At 42.6% G+C, this 18,999-nt stretch overlaps 1 protein-coding gene across 4 annotated transcripts in view; it reads right to left on the bottom strand.

Moving 5' to 3' along the window:
• Positions 1 to 18,999, bottom strand: part of eftud2 (elongation factor Tu GTP binding domain containing 2) — a 111,924-nt gene that overhangs the window by 39,812 nt on the left and 53,113 nt on the right. For all 4 annotated transcript variants that reach the window (XM_059956649.1, XM_059956648.1, XM_059956650.1 and 1 more), the window contains exons 20-21: positions 17,078 to 17,160; positions 13,391 to 13,477 (exon numbers count right to left, since the gene is read on the bottom strand). In XM_059956649.1, the coding sequence (XP_059812632.1) occupies positions 13,391 to 13,477; positions 17,078 to 17,160 (170 nt within the window). The remainder of the gene's footprint in view (positions 1 to 13,390; positions 13,478 to 17,077; positions 17,161 to 18,999) is intronic.

Genomic DNA, 18,999 nt, shown 5'->3' with positions numbered 1-18,999 from the left:
ATGCAAAAATCTATCCAACCTTGTCTTAGATATATTTACTAATATATTTACAAATCTAATTCGGCAGAGAATTCAACAGATTCACCAACCTCTGGGAAAAGCAGTTCCTCCTCATCTCCATCCTAAATCTACTCCCCCGAATCTTAAGGCTACGTCCCCTCTCAAGTCTCAAAAATGAGGACCATATTAATATATGATTTTTTCTTTTGCTATTTAGCATGGACATGACCCTAATGCATAGCTTCAACTTAGGTGAATGCATTGCTATTCTTAGCATGCTCTTTTTAGATTAATTACATTAAAGCAGACTTGTTCCCTTTGCATGATGTTAGTGGTAGCTTGAGTGTGCACAGGGTCACAAAGTTACTGATTTAACATAGAACATAGAATAGTACAGCACATTACAGGCCCTTCGGCCCACAATGTTGTGCTGACCCTCAAACCCTGCCTCACATATAACCCCCCACCTTAAATTCCTCCATATACTTGTCTAGTACTCTCTTAAACTTCACTAGTGTGTCTGCCTCCACCACTGACTCAGGCAGTGCATTCCACGCACCAATCACTCTCTGAGTGAAAAACCTTCCTCTAATATCCCCCTTGAACTTCCCTCCCCTTACCTTAAAGTCATGTCCTCTTGTACTGAGCAGTGGTGCCCTGGGGAAGAGCCGCTGGCTGTCCACTCTGTCTATTCCTCTTAATATCTTGTACACCTCTATCATGTCTCCTCTGATCCTCCCTCTTTCCAAAGAGTAAAGCCCTAGCCCCCTTAATCTCTGATCATAATCCAAACTCTCTAAACCAGGCAGCATCCTGGTAAATCTCCTCTGTACCCTTTCCAATGCTGCCACATCCTTCCTATACTGAGGCGACCAGAACTGGACACAGAACTCCAAGTGTGGCCTAACTAGAGTTTTATAGAGCTGCATCATTACATCATGTCTCTTAAACTCTATCCATCGACTTACGAAAGCTAACACCCCATAAGCTTTCTTAAATAACCTATCTAACTGTGAGGAAACTTTCAGGGATCTGTGGACATGTACCCCTAGATCTCTCTGCTCCTCCACACTACCAAGTATCCTGCCATTTACTTTGTACTCTGCCTTGGAGTTTGTCCTTTCAAAGTGTACCACCTCACACTTCTCCATCTGCCACTGTTCAGCCCACTTCTACATCCTATCAATGTCTCTCTGCAATCTTTGACAATCCTCTACACTATCTACACCACCACCAACTTCTGTGTCATCTGCAAACTTGCCAACCCACCCTCCTACCCCCACATCCAGGTCGTTAATAAAACTCACAAAAAGTAGAGATCCCAGAACAGATCCTTGTGGGACACCACTAGTCACAACCCTCCAATCTGAATGTACTCCCTCCACCACAACCCTCTGCCTTCTGCCGGCAAGCCAATTCTGAATCCACCTGGCAAAACTTTCCTGGATCCCATGCCTTCTGACTTTCTGATTAAGCCTAACGTGAGGAACCTTGTCAGATGCCTTACTAAAATCCATGTAGATCACATCCACAGCACTACCCTCATCTATATGCCTGGTCACCTCCTCAAAGAACGATCTGCCCTTCACAGAGCCATGCTGACTGTCCCTGATCAGACCATGATTCTCCAAATGCCCATAGACCCTATCTCTAAGAATCTTTCCCAACAGCTTTCCCACCACAGACATAAGGCTCACTGGTCTATAATTACCCAGACTATCCCTACTACCTTTTTTGAACAAGGGGACAACATTCGCCTCCCTCCAATCTCCCGGTACCATTCCTGTGGACAACAAGGACATAAAGATCCTAGCCAGAGGCTCAGCAATCCCTTCCCTCGCCTCGTGGAGCAGCCTGGGGAATATTCCGTCAGGCCCCGGGGGACTTATCCATCCTAATGTATTTTAACAACTCCAACACCTCCTCTCCCTTAATATCAACATGCTCCAGAACATCAACCTCACTCATATTGTCCTCACCGTCATCAAGTTCCCTCTCAGTGGTGAAGAGAAGTATTCATTGAGGACCTCGCTCACTTCCACAGCCTCCAGGCACATCTTTCCACTTTTATCTCTAATCGGTCCTACCTTTACTCCTGTCATCCTTTTGTTCTTCACATAATTGAAGAATGCCTTGGGGTTTTCCTTTACCCTACTCGCCAAGGCCTTCTCATGACCCCTTCTTGCTCTCCTCAGCCCCTTCTTAAGCTCCTTTCTTGCGACCCTATATTCCTCAATAGATACATCTGATCCTTGCTTCCTAAACCTCATGTATGCTGACTTCTTCCACCTGACTAGATTTTCCACTTCACTTGTCACCCATGGTTCCTTCACCCTACCATTCTTTATCTTCCTCACTGGGACAAATTTATCCCTAACATCCTGCAAGAGATCCCTAAACATCGACCACATGTCCATAGTATATCTCCCTGCAAAAACATCATCCCAATTCACACCCGCAAGTTCTAGCCTTATAGCCTCATAATTTGCCCTTCCCCAATTAAAAATTTTCCTGTCCTCTCGGTCCTATTCCATGATAATGCTAAAGGTCAGGGAGCGGTGATCACTGTCCCCCAGATGCTCACCCACTGACAGATCTGTGACCTGACCCGGTTCATTACCTAATACTAGATCTAGTATGGCATTCCCCCCAGTCAGCCTGTCAACATACTGTGACAGGAATCCATCCTGGACACACTTAACAAACTCTGCTCCATCTAAACCCTTGGAACTAATCAAGTGCCAATCAATATTAGGGAAGTTAAAGTCACCCATGATAACAACCCTGTTATTTTTGCAGCTTTCCAAAATCTGCCTCCCAATCTGCTCCTCGGTATCTCTGCTGCTACCAGGGGGCCTATAGAATACCCCCAGTAGAGTAACTGCTCACTTCCTGTTCCTGACTTCCACCCATACTGACTCAAAAGAGAATCCTGCAACATTACCCACTCTTTCTGCAGCTGTAATAGTATCCCTGATCAGTAATGCCACCCCTCCTCCCCTCCCCCCCCCCCCTACTTCTCTATCTCTTTTAAAGCACTGAAATCCAGGAATATTGAGAATCCATTCCTGCCCTGGTGCCAGCCAAGTCTCTGAAATGGTCACTACATCATAATTTCATGTATGTATCCAAGCTCTCAGTTCATCACCTTTGTTCCTGATGCTTCTTGCATTGAAGTACACACACTTTAGCCCTTCTACCTTACTACCTTTATAGCCTTTATTCTGCTGCTCTTTCCTCAAAGCCTCTCTATATGTTAGATCTGGCTTTACTCCATGCACTTCTTTCACTGCTCTATCTAAACGCTAACTGAGAACAAGCTCGTCCTCCGCCTCTTCTCGTCGAAGCCTCTCGAGTCAAAGCCTCAAATCTCCACTCCTTCGCTGGCCCACTCACTCACTGGCCGCTTTCCACAGGTTTCCACCGCTTTCAGTGACATATAAATTGAAAGCAAACTACGATGTACTTATGATTCTAGAACATAGAAAACCTGCAGCACAATACAGGCCCTTCGGCCCACACAGTTGTGCTGAACATGTCCCTACCTTAGAAATTACTAGGCTTACCAATCGCCCTCCATTTTACTAAGCTCCATGTACTATCTAAAAGCCTCTTAAAAGACCCTATCGTATCTGCCTCCACCACCGTTGCCGGCAGTCCATTCCACGCACTCACCACTCTCTGAGTAAAAAACTTATCCCTGACATCTCCTCTGTACCTACTCCCCTGCATCTTTAACCTGTGTCCTCTTGTAACAACCATTTCAGCCCTGGGAAAAAGCCTCTGACTATCCACATGAGCAATGCCTCTCATCATCTTATACACCTGTATCAGGTCACCTCTCATCCTCCTTTGCTCCAAGAGGAAAGGCCGAGTTCACTCAACCTATTCTCATAAGGCATACTCCCCAATCCAGGAAGGATTCTTGTAAATCTCCTCTGTACCCTTTCTATGGTTTCCACATCCTTCCTTTAGTGAAGCGACCAGAACTGAGCACAGTACTCCAAGTGGGGTCTGACCAGGGTCCTACATAGCTGCAACATTACCTCTTGACTCCTAAATTCAATTCCACAATTGATGAAGGCCAATGTACCATATGCCTTCTTAACCACAGAGTCAACCTGCACAGCTGCTTTGAGCCTCCAATGGACTCGGACCCCAAGATCCCTCTGATCCTCCATACTGCCAAGAGCCTTACCATTAATTGACCTACCAAAATGAACCACCTCACACTTATCTGGGTTGAACTCCATCTGCCACTTCTCAGCACAGTTTTGCCTCCTGTTGATGTCCCGCTGTAACCTCTGACAGCCCTCTACACTATCCACAACACCTCCAACCTTTGTGTCATTAGCAAACTTACTAACCCATCCATCCACTTCCTCATCCAGGTCATTTATAAAAATCATGAAGAGTAAGGGTTCCAGAACAGATCCCTGAGGCACCCCCACTGGTGACCGACCTCCATGCAGAATATGACCTGTCTACAACCACTCTTTGCCTTCTGCAGGCAAGCCAGTACCAGATCCACAAAGCAATGTCCCCTTGGATCCCATGCCTCCTTACTTTCTCAATAAGCCTATTATGAATCTATTCTATTATGAATCTCTCATTTAGCAGAGTGGAGTTGTCACTCACCACACCAATACAATGCAGGATCCCTCAGCATGAAGAAAGTACTTAATTGCACAAGGAGAAGTGGTGGCCAACCCAACCAATTCTGTCACGTACAGACACTTCTAACAGATAAACAAGTGACCGAAAAGATTAGGCTATTCCCTGGATTAGGCTGCTCATTAACCGCTACAGACCTAGCAACCAGCAATTTAGGCATTTATACAACATGGTTTTTGGCATTTAATAATGGATACTGAAGTTCCTCAATCAGCAATTTCTGGTTTCTTAGGAATCTTCCCAATTATTCAACCAAAGAGCTCACATTGAATGAGGAACCACAAAAGATGCTATCAGCAGAATGTTTCCTTGTGAATGTTTGACCTAATGCTGTGATTTGGCATTATTTGGCAAGATTTGGTAAAATACCCCAAATGTTACTGATGGATCAATGAGCCAAAAATGCCTTTGGAGTATCCGGTGTCGATGTTGGTAGGACCAGCCAGTTTTATCCACTAATTATTTCAGCAGTAAAAGATAGCACATTAGAAAACCAAAGCTAATTGGAACAATACTATCTAAAAGTCCAAGGGGATAAAATAGTGAGGATAAATGAAAACCAAGAGCTCCAAATTGGCGAGTAAAGGTAGTTAAGAAAGGGGCCTTTATCTCTGGATTGCTGTGCCTGTGAGGGTAACAATGGGATGATTTGGCAGATGAATGTATGGCTGATCAACTGCTGCAGGGGGCAGGGCTTCAGATTTCTGGATCTCTGGGATCTCTTCTGGGAAGCTATGACCTTGTACAAAAGGTACAGGTTATACCCAAACATGGGGGTGGGGGGGGCAATATCCTTGCTGGCAAGTTTGCTAGAGCTGTTGGGGAGGGTTTAAACTAATTTGGCAGGGGGATAGGAAACAGAGTGATAGGGCTGAGGATGGGGTAGTTGGTAGACAAACAGATGCAGTGTGTAGTGAGACTGTCAAAGGCAGCAGACGATACGGCAAAATTGTAATCAATGGGTTAAGTTGCACTGTAACATGGGGACAAAATTGAGAAGGGTGACAAATACAGGACTAAAGGCGGTATATTTGAATGCACACAGCATACAGAATAAGGTAGATGATCTTGTAGCACAATTAGAGATGGGCAGGTACAACGGTTTGGGCATCACTGAATTGTGGCTGAAAGAACATCATAGTTGGAAGCTTACAAATTGTATTGGAAGGACTGGTTCATGGTGTGTCTCTGTTGGTAAAAAAAAAAAGAAAAAATCTTTAGAAAGAGGTGACATAAAATCAGAAGATGTAGACTGGGAAAATCAGGTTGGTGCTGGATCCCAAGAGAGAAGTTGTAGAATACCAATGTGCTGTCTTTACGACAGTTATTTAGTTTATAATATTTTCGCTTAGTAATTCATTCAATAGTATTTTCTAGTTAGAATTAGAAGTGTTTAAAGTATATTCATTGCATGTAAAATATATCGGCATGCGATGACGTCACATCCGGTTTCGCCGCGTCTTGTGGGAAAATACCGGTTTGAAATTAGCGCGAGGGTGGGGGCTTACCACGAGGCTCACCTGAGCAGAAGTTGTTTTGCAGGCATGAGAAATCACAGTGAGAGCAACGCTGTAAGTTAATAGATAATCGATATATTGAACTAAGATGTTAATGCCGATCCTGTTAGAAGTAACGACGGTAGATAATGTTTATGCTTTCGTTAGTTAAAGAGTCGCGGATAGTTTGCATGGAAGTGTATTTAAAGTAGTCAATGGAGCAGGTAAACTCTCCCTGTATACTGCACCTTAGTGTAATGTAGTTATAGTCACCTTTGCAAGTATTTACACTTGAAATGTGATATTAAGGAAGGAACAAATACTGTATCAATCTTGTATTGTTTTATCAAGTTTTCACCATATGTTAATGTGAAGAGTGAACAGTAAATGGTTAATCTTACTGTGATCTGGTCTCATTGACTGGTTTAACTCGACGTTGAATTCGGCGTTATCAGTTACACGCGAAGGAGAACGTTACAGTGAAAAAGTGGCATTATCAGGTGTTTCAAGTGCTGCAATGTCAGCTCAATCCAGCATCAAGTCGACGCCGCCCAGCGACAAGGGCAGTAAACCGACATCAAGTAAGCCCACCCAGGCGTTATCAGGTGTTCCAAGTGCTGCAATGTCAGCTCGATCCGGGATCAAGTCGATGGCGCCCAGCGACAAGGGCAGTAGAACGACATCAAGTAAGTCCACACAGGCAAGAGCCAAGGCAGAAGCTGCCAAGATGCGACTGCGTTACGCCAAACAAGAAGCAGTTTTGAAAATGAAACAGGCCACCAGAGAAGCCGAAATCCAGAAAGAAAGGGCCGCCAGACAAAGAGAAGAGGCTGCCAGAGAAGCCGAAATCCAGAAAGAAAGGGCCGCCAGACAAAGAGAAGAGGCCGCCAGAGAAGCCGAAATCCAGAAAGAAAGGGCCGCCAGACAAAAAGAAGAGGCCGCCAGACAAAGAGAAGAGGCCGCCAGACAAAGAGAAGAGGCCGCCAGACAAAGAGAAGAGGCTGCCAGAGAAGCCGAAATCCAGAAAGAAAGGGCCGCCAGAGAAGCCGAAAAGGCCGCCAGAGAAGCCGAAACCCAGTTGGAAATGGCAAAAATATCGACAGAGTTGCAAGTGCTGCAGCTAGAAAGAGAAGGAGAAGCTGCCATGGCGGAAGCAGAGTACATAGAAGAAGCTGAAGGGTCACGTGATCTGACCGAAGCAAGATCTACTTTAGAAAGGACCAGACTGGAACGCACAAGCGACTATGTACAATATCAAACAGACTGGCAGGCTCGTCTCCCCTCTCCATACCTATTCGATAACTTCCCCAGCTACGAGGAAGAAAATTTACCCTCGCGGCTCCGTGATGAAGTCAAGAATGAAAGAGCTGACAACCGATATTCTTTGACACCAAAGTTACAAAGTTCGATGCGAAGAGACGCGGAGGTCGAATCCAGGATGGCAAATTCCATGAGAAACGTGCGTCCTCAGTCATATAGGCGCCAACGTACTTCTCCAGCCCGCATGCCGCTTACAGCCGATCCCACGCTGCAGTATTTAGCACGACGGGATCTCGTCACTTCGGGACTGTACCAGTTTGACGATAAACCTGAAAATTACCGTGCATGGCACTCCACATTCACCAACGTGATCGACGGGGTCCAGCTCAGTGCAACCCAAAGGTTGGACCTTATGGCGAAATGGCTGGGGAAAGAATCACGCGACCAGGTGAGACGCATGCGTTCAGTGTACATCAACAAACCCGAGCTAGCCTTAAGCGAAGCGTGGGAGAGACTTTGGGAGAGATATGGGGCTCCCGACATTATTGAAGCGGCGGTATATCGACGTCTGGAAAACTTTCCTAAGGTGTCAGCCAAAGATCACTTTAAGTTAAGAGAATTCGGAGATTTACTCATGGAGATCCAAGGCGCCAAAGAAGATGGCTATTCAGCTGGTCTAGTATACCTAGATACTCCATCCGGGATTAGACCAATCGTGGACAAACTTCCATTTGGGCTGCAGGACAAGTGGCTGACTGTTGCCTCAGAGTACAAGGAAGACCACGGTGGTCGATTTCCTCCCTTTGAGCACCTCACTGAGTTTGTGCGCAAGGAGGCGAAGAGGCGAAACGACCCTAGCCTCGTGGGTCCAGGTAGATCCTCTTCGAATGTTTTCAACATTGATAAACCCGTGTCAGTGCTCAAGACTGAAGCCCTTACAACTAACAACGACCCTGGCGAGTATTGTCCATTGCATAACAAACCTCACCCCCTGAAAGCATGCAGAATGTTTAGGGAAAAACCCCTTGAAGAGGGGACGGCTCTTCTCAAGGAGAAAAGAATATGTTTTAGATGCTGTTCCTCAACCTCTCACCTCGCCAGAGAGTGTACGATCGCCGTGAAGTGTCCGGAATGTGATAGCACAGATCACGTCGGGGCCATGCATCCCGGCTTGTCACCGCAAACCGACAGCGCTCCTTCTCCCCCACAACAGGACGGCGGGGAGGGAGAGGCTCACCCCAGGACAACAGTTGTCAGCTCAAACTGTACAGAAGTCTGCGGTCAAGCTCGGTCAAGCCGTTCTTGTTCCAAGATCTGCCTCACTAAGGTGTACCCTAAAGGAGCCAAAGACAAGGCCATCAAAGCCTATGTGATTCTGGACGATCAGAGCAATCGTTCACTAGTCAGTCCAGAGTTCTTTAAATTGTTCAACATTGAGAGTGAGCGGTTCCCATACTACCTCAAAACTTGCTCAGGCAACATGGAAACCCAAGGAAGGAAGGCAGAAGGCATCCAGATCGAGTCCCTGGATGGTAAAGTCGTCATCTGTCTCCCTCCGCTCTTAGAGTGCAATGAAATCATGAATAACCGCGCTGAGATCCCGACACCAAGTGCGGTGCTACACCAGCCGCATCTCCACCACATCGCCAAACACATCCCAGAACTGGATCCGAAAGCGGAAATACTCCTGCTATTAGGAAGAGATGTTATCCAGGTACACAAGGTTAGGCAGCAGGTCAATGGACCACTCGACGCCCCCTTCGCGCAACGTCTGGATCTGGGCTGGGTGGTGATAGGAGAGGTGTGTCTCGGTGACGTACACAAACCGACGGTCGACACACTCAAGGCCAATGTGCTAGAGAGTGGCCGCCATTCGATTTTTCAACCCTGCACAAGTTCCATGTATATCAAGGAAGCACAACAAGGCGTTAACAAGCGCGAGGCAAGCGACGAGTCGCTGGGCCAGTCAGTTTTCGTTCGAACCGAGCACGGAAACAAACTTGCACAATCAGCTCAAGATACCATTTCTTTAAAAACCAAAGACACCAAGGTCTTCAGAGATGAAGCAAATAATGGGGTTGCCCCATTGCCTTTCAGAGAACCACGCCAGCGCTCACCAGATAACAAAGAGCAGGCAGTCAAACGGTTCACGTCCTTACGGAAAACCCAGAAAAGGAAACCTGAGATGCAGCAACGCACCCGATTGGCCCACGAGGTACTGTGCACCCTAATGGCAGAGGTCACAGCCATTATAGACGCACAATCATTCCTACCTGTGTCTTCTGACCCAGAAAACCCCTTTATACTTTCGCCATCAACGCTCCTTACGCAGAAGGCAGGAGCACCTCCTCCACCAGGAGACTTCTCAGACAAGGATTTGTACACAAAGCAATGGAGACAAGTCTAGGCTCTGGCAAATCAGTTCTGGTCCCGCTGGAGACAGGAATATCTACCTTTGTTGCAACAGAGACAAAAGTGGACAGAACCCCACAGGAATCTTCAAGTTGGAGACTTAGTCCTGCTCAGGGACAAGCAAATCGCCCGCAACAGCTGGCCAACGGCCAGAATCACTGCTACATTCCCTAGCGGGGATGGACATGTCAGGAAGATCGAATTGAAGACTACCGACCAAGGCGATGTGAAAGTTTACCAAAGGCCAGTTACAGAAGTTATTCTACTTCTACCCAATGACTGATTAAGAGACTAAGTTTTGTACTCTGCTCATTGTGACCTTACGAAGGTCAAGCGGGGAGTGTGCTGTCTTTACGACAGTTATTTAGTTTATAATATTTTCGCTTAGTAATTCATTCAATAGTATTTTCTAGTTAGAATTAGAAGTGTTTAAAGTATATTCATTGCATGTAAAATATATCGGCATGCGATGACGTCACATCCGGTTTCGCCGCGTCTTGTGGGAAAATACCGGTTTGAAATTAGCGCGAGGGTGGGGGCTTACCACGAGGCTCACCTGAGCAGAAGTTGTTTTGCAGGCATGAGAAATCACAGTGAGAGCTACGCTGTAAGTTAATAGATAATCGATATATTGAACTAAGATGTTAATGCCGATCCTGTTAGAAGTAACGACGGTAGATAATGTTTATGCTTTCGTTAGTTAAAGAGTCGCGGATAGTTTGCATGGAAGTGTATTTAAAGTAGTCAATGGAGCAGGTAAACTCTCCCTGTATACTGCACCTTAGTGTAATGTAGTTATAGTCACCTTTGCAAGTATTTACACTTGAAATGTGATATTAAGGAAGGAACAAATACTGTATCAATCTTGTATTGTTTTATCAAGTTTTCACCATATGTTAATGTGAAGAGTGAACAGTAAATGGTTAATCTTACTGTGATCTGGTCTCATTGACTGGTTTATCTCGACGTTGAATTCGGCGTTATCAGTTACACGCGAAGGAGAACGTTACAACCAATGAGGTGTGTTTTAGAACATCCCATGGTTGAGCCTACTAGGGGAAAGGCTATTCTGGATTAGTTATTGTGTAATGAACCAGATTTGACTAGGGAGCTTAAAGAATAGGAACCATCAGTGATCATAATATGATAGATTTCACCCTGCAATTTATCAGTTGCAGATGAATTACTTGATTGGTAGGGGACACTTGCAGGGACAGTGACAGAACAGCAATGGCTGGAATTTCTAGAGGCAATTCAGAAGGCACAGGATAGATACATCCCAAAGAATAAGTAATATTCTAAAGGTAGGATGACACAGCCGTGGCTGACAAGAGAAATCAAATATAACATTAAAACAAAAGAGAGGGCATATAAGAGAGCAAAAATTAGTGGGACGTTAAGAGGATTGGGAAGCTTTTAAAAATCAACAGAAGGCAACTGAAAAAATCCATAAGGAAGGAAAAGATTAAATATGAAGGAAAGCTAGTCAATAATATAAAAGATGATACCAAAAGTTTTGTTTTCAGATGTATAGAGTAAAAGAGAGGTGAGAGTAGGTATTGGACCACTGGAAAATGACTCTGGAGAGGTAACAGGGGACAAGGAAGACAGTAACAGTATGTCAAGAAGGGGCAGAAGTGAGTGCAAATATTTTTACTAGGCAGAAGGTGCTTGGTAAGCTGAAAGGTCTGAAAATGGATGAGTCATCTGGACCAGATAGACTACACCCCAGGGCTCTGAAAGAGGTGGCTGGGGAGATTGTGGCAATGATCTTTTAAGAATCCCTACATTCTGGCATGGTTCCACCAGAGGACTGGAAAATTGCAAATGTCACTCCACTCTTCAAGAAGGGAGGGAGGCAGAAGAAAGGAAATTATAGACCAGTTAGCCTGACCTCAGTGGTTAGGAAGATACTGGAGTCTACTGTTGAGGATGAGGTTGCAGGGTACTTGGAGGCACATGATAAAATAGGCCAAAGTCAGCATGGTTTTCTTAAGGTAAAGTCTTGCCTGACAAATCTGTTAGAATTCTTTTAAGAAATAACAAGCAGGATAGACAAAGGAGAATTGGTAGATGTTGTGTACTTGGGATTTTCAGAAGGCCTTTGACAAGGTGCTGCAAATGAGGCTGCTTAACAAGCTACGAGCCCATAGTATTACAGGGAAAGATACCAGCATTGATGGAGGATTGGCTGATTGACAAGAGGGAAGGAGTGGGAATAAACAGAGCCTTTCCTGGTTGTCTGCCAGTAAATAGTGGTGTTCTGCAGGGGTCAGAGTTGGTACTGCTTCTTTTTACGTTATTATGTCAATGATTTTAATGATGGAATTGTTGGCTTTGAGGCAAAGTTTGTGGACAATACAAAAATAGGTGGAGGGGCAGGTAGGGTTGAGGAAGCAGGGAGACTGCAGAAGACTGAGATTGGGAAAATGGCAGATGGAATAGCGTCAGGAAATGTATGACCATGCAGTTTGGTAAAAGGAACAAAAGTGTTGACTATTTTCTAAACAGGCAGAAAATACAAAAATCTGAGGTGCAAATGGACTTGGGAGTCCTTGCGCAGGTTAAGCTGCAGATTGAGTCAGTGGTGAGGAAGCCAAATGCAATGTTAGCATTCATTTCAAGAGGACTAGAAGACAAAAGCAAGGATATTGAGGCTTTATAAGGCACCATTAAGGCATCACTTGAGTACTGAGAGCAGTTTTGGGCCCCTTAACTTGAGAAAGGATGCGCTGACATTGGAGAGTTCAGACGAGGTTCACGAGAATGACTTCAGGAATGAAAGGGTCATTGTACGAGGAGCACTTGATGGCTGTGGGACTGTACTCACTGGAATTTAGAAGAACGAGAGGGGATCTCATTGAAACCTATCGAATGTTGAAAGGCCTAGATAAAGTGGATGTGAAGAGGGTATTTCCTCTAGTGGGGTAGTCTAGGACCGGATGACAGCCTCAGAATAAAGAGATGTCCATTTAGAAAGGAGATGAGGAGCAAATACTTTAGCCAGAGGGTGGTGATCTGTGAAATTCAGTGCCACAGGCGGTTGAGGAGGCCAAGTCATTGGGTGCATTTAAGGTGGAGGTTGATGGGTTTTGATCAGTTAGGGCGTGAAAGGTTACAGGGAGAAGGCAAGAGAATGGAATTGAGAGAGAAAATGATGGAGCAGACTTGATGGGCCAAATTCTGCCCCTATCTCTTATAATCTAAGGTCTTAATTGAACAAGAAATGAACTAGAAATAGAACGATCATAAAAATCTTGTGATATTGGCATTGTTCAGGAAGGCACTATAAATACAAATTTAAAAAATTATTTTCCTTGGATATACTCCAAAGCATTTAAAAAACCTTCTAAGTACAAAAATATAGGAGAAATCAGTGAGTGGTTAAGATATTTTAAAAAGTAAAATATGCTGAATGATGTTTCTTGGCCTAGATTTAATTCACTGTCAAAGGTCTTGATGCACAATTATGATTTGATATGCAAAAATTTGATATCAGTAATGACATTACACTCCCATTCTTAAACGCAACAGCATGCATTTCATACCTGTTCCAGGTGATTTGGACCACTTCATTTTCTATGTCTTCTGCCAACCCTTTCTCCAAAGGTTCTGCAATCATTGTAATCTTATTCCTTCCAAAGAAAAAACATCGATAGGAACAAGAGTGTTTGTTAACACTGCACACATTTTTAAAAACTTACTTACAATTATTATTCTCTGTAGTCTTTTCCTGCTTTCTGTGAATATATTGCCATCTTCAGGTTGTTAGCTTAAATGTACAAAGCAAATGTCCTGAATCAAAGTCTCTTTGCTATTTACTTTTCAGCACTAGCAGTATCAAAATGCTGAGAATAATATCTCAGAAGGACTGAAAAAACTCAGAAGGTTTTCTTAAGGTAGGATATTATAATACTTGAGAATTGTTAAAGTTATGAGATCTCCTTCAGTTTCTACTTCTAACACCACCCATTAATTGGAAATTATCAGCATTTATTTAGAAAGTTGCTTGTTTTCTGGAAATTCAAAAGATGATAAAGTAGATTTATGCTAAACAATGCCAGATAATTACCTACATAATAGAAAGTCAAAAACTAAGGGCATTACTGCTAAATCATTGTTGTGATCTGAAATATAGCCTGTGTTGTTATCTGTAATCAGGTATCTCAGTAGTCCTTCCATTGCCTATTTACAGGCAACAAAGAAAAAAAAAGGCAGGTAGGATTACAATTGTTTCCATTACACAATTTGGGAGCACAGACTAAACTTTCAAGCTACTGTGAGATAGTTGAATGAAACACATATGGTTACAAATTATAAAGGATCATGCTCCTGTGCCATTAATAATACCTTCTGATGGTTGGTTTATGCTCACCTGGTAGGAATTGCACACTAACTTATATGTGACCTAATTCAGTTGGGTATTTTTGCAATTATAAAGACACTTAATTAAAGCAATGTAAATGGTAAACCTCTTCTACAGAAATCTAGGCTCAAAGATGAATACAGGCAATGTCAGTGCATCAAGCAATTCACAAACTGAGCTGTAGACTTATAGAGTATCTGAAATCCACGAAATAAAGCTTTATTGTAATTATGATTATCTGGATAGACAGGGTCTGATTAGGAACAGTCAACATGGATTTGTGCGTGGAAGGTCATGTTTGACAAATCTTATTGAATTTTTTGAAGAGGTTACGAGGAAAGTGGATGAAGGTAAAGCAGTGGATGTTGTCTATATGGACTTCAGTAAGGCCTTTGACAAGGTTCTGCATGGAAGGTTAGTTAGGAAGGTTCAATCTTTAGGTGTTAATATTGAAGTAGTAAAATGGATTCAACAGTGGCTGGATGGGAGATGCCAGAGAGTAGTGGTGGATAACTGTTTGTTAGGTTGGAGGCCGGTTACTAGTGGTGTGCCTCAGGGATCTGTATTGGGTCCAGTGTTGTTTGTCATATACATGAATGATCTGGATGATGGGGTGGTAAATTGGATTAGTAAGTATGCAGATGATACTAAGGTAGGTGGAGTTGTAGATAATGAAGTAGGTTTTCAAAGTTTGCGGGGAGATTTAGGCCAGTTAGAAGAGTGGGCTGAACGATGGCAGATGGAGTTTAATGCTGATAAGTGTGAGGTGCTACATTTTGGTAGGAATAATCAAAATAGGACATACCTGGTAAATGGTAGGGCATTGAGGAATGCAGTAGAACAGAGTGATCTAGGAATAATGATGCATAGTTCCCTGACGGTGGAATCTCATGTGGATAGGGTGGTGAAGAAAGCTTTTGGTATGCTGGCCTTTATAAATCAGAGCATTGAGTATAGGAGTTGGGATGTAATGTTAAAATTGTACAAGGCATTGGTAAGGCCGAATTTGGAGTATTGCGTACAGTTCTGGTCACCGAATTATAGGAAAGATGTCAACAAAATAGAGAGAGTACAGATAAGATTTATTAGAATGTTACCTGGGTTTCAGCACCTAAATTACAGGGAAAGATTGAACAAGTTAGGTCTTTATTCTTTGGAGCGTAGAAGGTTGAGGGGGGACTTGATAGAGGTATTTAAAATTATGAGGGAGATACAGTTTTTTTATATAAAAAATTTATTTTATGATGTATGACCTATCTTAAAAATTTTGATTACAGAGTGGTATACCTTTGTATTATGCTATAACATTTTGATCAATTTTATTACAATATATGAATGTACACAAGTTATGTTGAGATGTATCTATGTGTTGTACTCTGTAAATCTTGTTTTTTTTTCTTCTGAATAAAAATATTGTAAAAAAAAGATAGAGTTGACGTTGATAGGCTCTTTCCATTGAGAGAAGGGGAGATTCAAACAAGAGGACATGAGTTGAGAGTTAAGGGGCAGAAGTTTAGGGGTAACACAAGGGGGAACTTCTTTACTCAGAGAGTGGTAGATGTGTGGAACGAGCTTCCAGTATAAGTGGTAGAGGCAGGTTCAATATTGTCATTTAAAGAAAAATCAGATAGGTACAGTCGACCCTCCTTATCCACAAGAGATTGGTTCTGGGACCCCTCGTGGATACCAAAATTCGCGGATGCTCAAGTCCCTTATTCAACCTGTATCAATGCGGTGGATCTTAGGACCCAGCAGCAGAGATCTGAATCCGCAGTGTTTCTGTTCACGAAAATAATCACAATAACGACTGAAAATAAAGTGGAAATAATAAAGCAATCAGAAAGAGGCGAAACATCATCGGTCATTGGAAAAGTGTTAGGCTACGTCGGTCAATGATCGGAACAATTTTAAAGGATAAAGTGAGAAAGGCTGTGCCCCGATGAAAGCTACAGTTATTACTAAGCAACATAGTGGTTTACTTATTGGGTTTTGGGTTTCTAATCCTCCACATCAACTCGGCGCACTCCATAGCAATCTCTCACTAGATCGAACTCGAGAACTTCCCGAGCCCGGCGCTGAAACATATGTTCTTAAGTGTTTTATATGCACAGAAAGGTAAAATACATACTATATATGAATGCAAACATTTGACTAACTGACGTTAAATAATACTGGATGTACCTGTTCCGACTTACTTAGTAAGAGAACTTACAATTTTTTTCGATCCCGATCCACGATAACCTACGCACATCCTCCCGTATACTTTAAATCATCTCTAAATTACTTATAATACCTAATACAATGTAAATGCTATGTAAAATAGTTGTTACACTTCATTGGTTAGGGAGTAATGACAAGAAAAAAGGTCTGTACATGCTTGAACAACAGGAGCTGGAAGAGCACTTCTGGGTTTTCACGATTCACGGATGTGGAATTCGCAGATAAGGAGGGCCAACTGTATTTGGACAGGAAAGGAATGGATGGTTATGGGCTGAGTGCAGGTCGGTGGGACTAGGTGAGCGTAAGCGTTCGGCATGGACTAGAAGGGCTGAAATGGCCTGCTTCCGTGCTGTAATTGTATTGTCTATACTTGACAAGTTAAATAGAGACTTAGCAAACAGGGATATCAGAGTTTCTGCGGAACAATCAGGTGGAAGTTAAGTGTTGCCAATTCACTACTTGAGGAAAAAGTGAAAATTGATTGTAAAAGTTTATTAATCCTTTTCATTTGATCTAACAACATAGTAATGACCAAAACAGAAACAACTTGTGGGTAAAATAAAATGATTCACTTTCTGCCTTAAAAGTAATGAAAGTTACTAAGTATTGTAAATGGACAAAGCGATTCCAACAAATACAAGAAACTCACTTTTTGTTGGGTGTCTCTGCAAAACATTTCAGAGATGAGGTTTCCACAACAGTTTCACAGAATGTTACAACAGGATCAGCCACCTAGGAGGCAAAAGAATTTTGTAGATAGGAACAATAATTTTACTTGAAGTGCACTGTACAACTAAAGCCATTAAACAGAATTTCAGAAAGGCAAAGTTTGTGCAAATGTGGTGAAGACTTCAGAAGATAAGCTGGAAGGAGCTGCTTGACGTTGAGTCAGTTGAGGAACAATGAGTTTGATAATACATGCACTGCAGGAAATGTTCATACCCAAGTTTGGAAGAAGCAATAAAAACAATAGCTCAACGACATGGATGAATAGATATATATAAAAATTACTGAACAGACAGCTATATAAGGAATACAGAAAATATAGTAATGCTGTTAAATTGTAGGTCATATGAAAATATGTGAGCTACAGTCAAGAGGGAAATTTAGATTGAGAAAAGACAGGCTGAGAAATATATTGTTGATAATGCCAAGATTGACCCCAAGAGATTTTTTCAATACTTTTAGTAGTAAAGAAAAGTCAAGGAGGAAGTTAAGTGCATTAAGAATAATAGTGGAGTTTTAAACTATGCAGAGAAGGGCATAGCAGATATCCTTAACTCATCACAAACAAGAGAAAATCTGCAGATGCAGATACTGTTGATATATAACCACTAAAATATATTTTTCAAAAGTCATTGAAGACTGATGAAATCTTCAACGACTGGAAATGGGCTAACTTTGTCCCAGTATATAAGAAAGATGACCACACTGACCCTGGTAACTATAGACCAGTAAGCTTAACATGCATCGCAGGTAGGATAATGAAAACAATAATAAAAAATGAAAAGGAAAAGCAGCTGATAACAGATATGTTAGCAGAAAGCCAGCATGGATTCAGAAAGGGGATAATCGTGTCGTACTAGTATGCTGGAGCTCCATGAAGAAGCAACTAAAATTTATGATAGCAATAGAGCGGTTGATATCATTTACTTGAACTTTCAGAAGGCTTTTGACAAGGTACCCCACGAGAGGTTAATAATCAAATTACAAGAGGTAGGGCTCAGTGTAAGGTGTGCGAATGGGTGCAGAATTGACTCAAAAAACAGTAAACGAGTTATGGTGGGAGTATCATTTTCACACATATAAGATGGTATAAGTGGGGTTCTGCGGGGATCAGTTTTGGGGCCGCAACTGTTTTTAATTTACATGATTTGGATGAGCACATAACAAATAAACGAATAAAATTTGCCAATAACACAAAATTAGGGATGGGCTGATAACATTCAGGCAGCAGAATCAATATAGTTAGATCTAAGCAAAATCCAGATGTTGGATCTAAACAAAATCCAGACTGGGCAGATAAATGGCAGACAAAATTTAAAGTAAAGTGTTAGATATAAATATAGAATGGGGGGGGTGGTCTTGAGTTAGAAAGTGCACTGTATAAGAAGGATTTGGGTAAACTCACCACTATGAACATCTAGACAATGCATAGAAGCGATTAGGAAGTTTAATAGAATGTTGGGCTATATAATGCACTCAGTGGAGTTCAAGAGAAGAGACATTCTCCTTAAGCTGTATAATGCGCTTGTGAGGCCACACTTGAATACTATGTACAGTTTTGGTCTCCAAATTGTGTGAGGGATGTGAAGGCACTGTAAAGTTCAGAGAAGGGCAACTAGACTCATTCCAGGTCTGCAGGGTATCAGCTGTGAAGAAAGATTGAAAGAATTAAATCTTTCAGTCTAAGTAGATGTAGAATGAGAGGAGACATGATATAAGTGTTCAAAATCGTTAAAGGTTTAAGTAAAGTGGACACCAGCTACTACTTCAAAATCAATCCATCAACAAGGACACAGGACCATTGGTAGAGACTGGTTAATGGGAGATTTCAGACAAACATCAAGG

Source organism: Hypanus sabinus, chromosome X1 (assembly GCF_030144855.1).
Source record: "Hypanus sabinus isolate sHypSab1 chromosome X1, sHypSab1.hap1, whole genome shotgun sequence".
In the NCBI taxonomy this organism is placed as follows: domain Eukaryota; kingdom Metazoa; phylum Chordata; class Chondrichthyes; order Myliobatiformes; family Dasyatidae; genus Hypanus; species Hypanus sabinus.
This window is presented reverse-complemented; position numbering and strand designations above follow the sequence as displayed.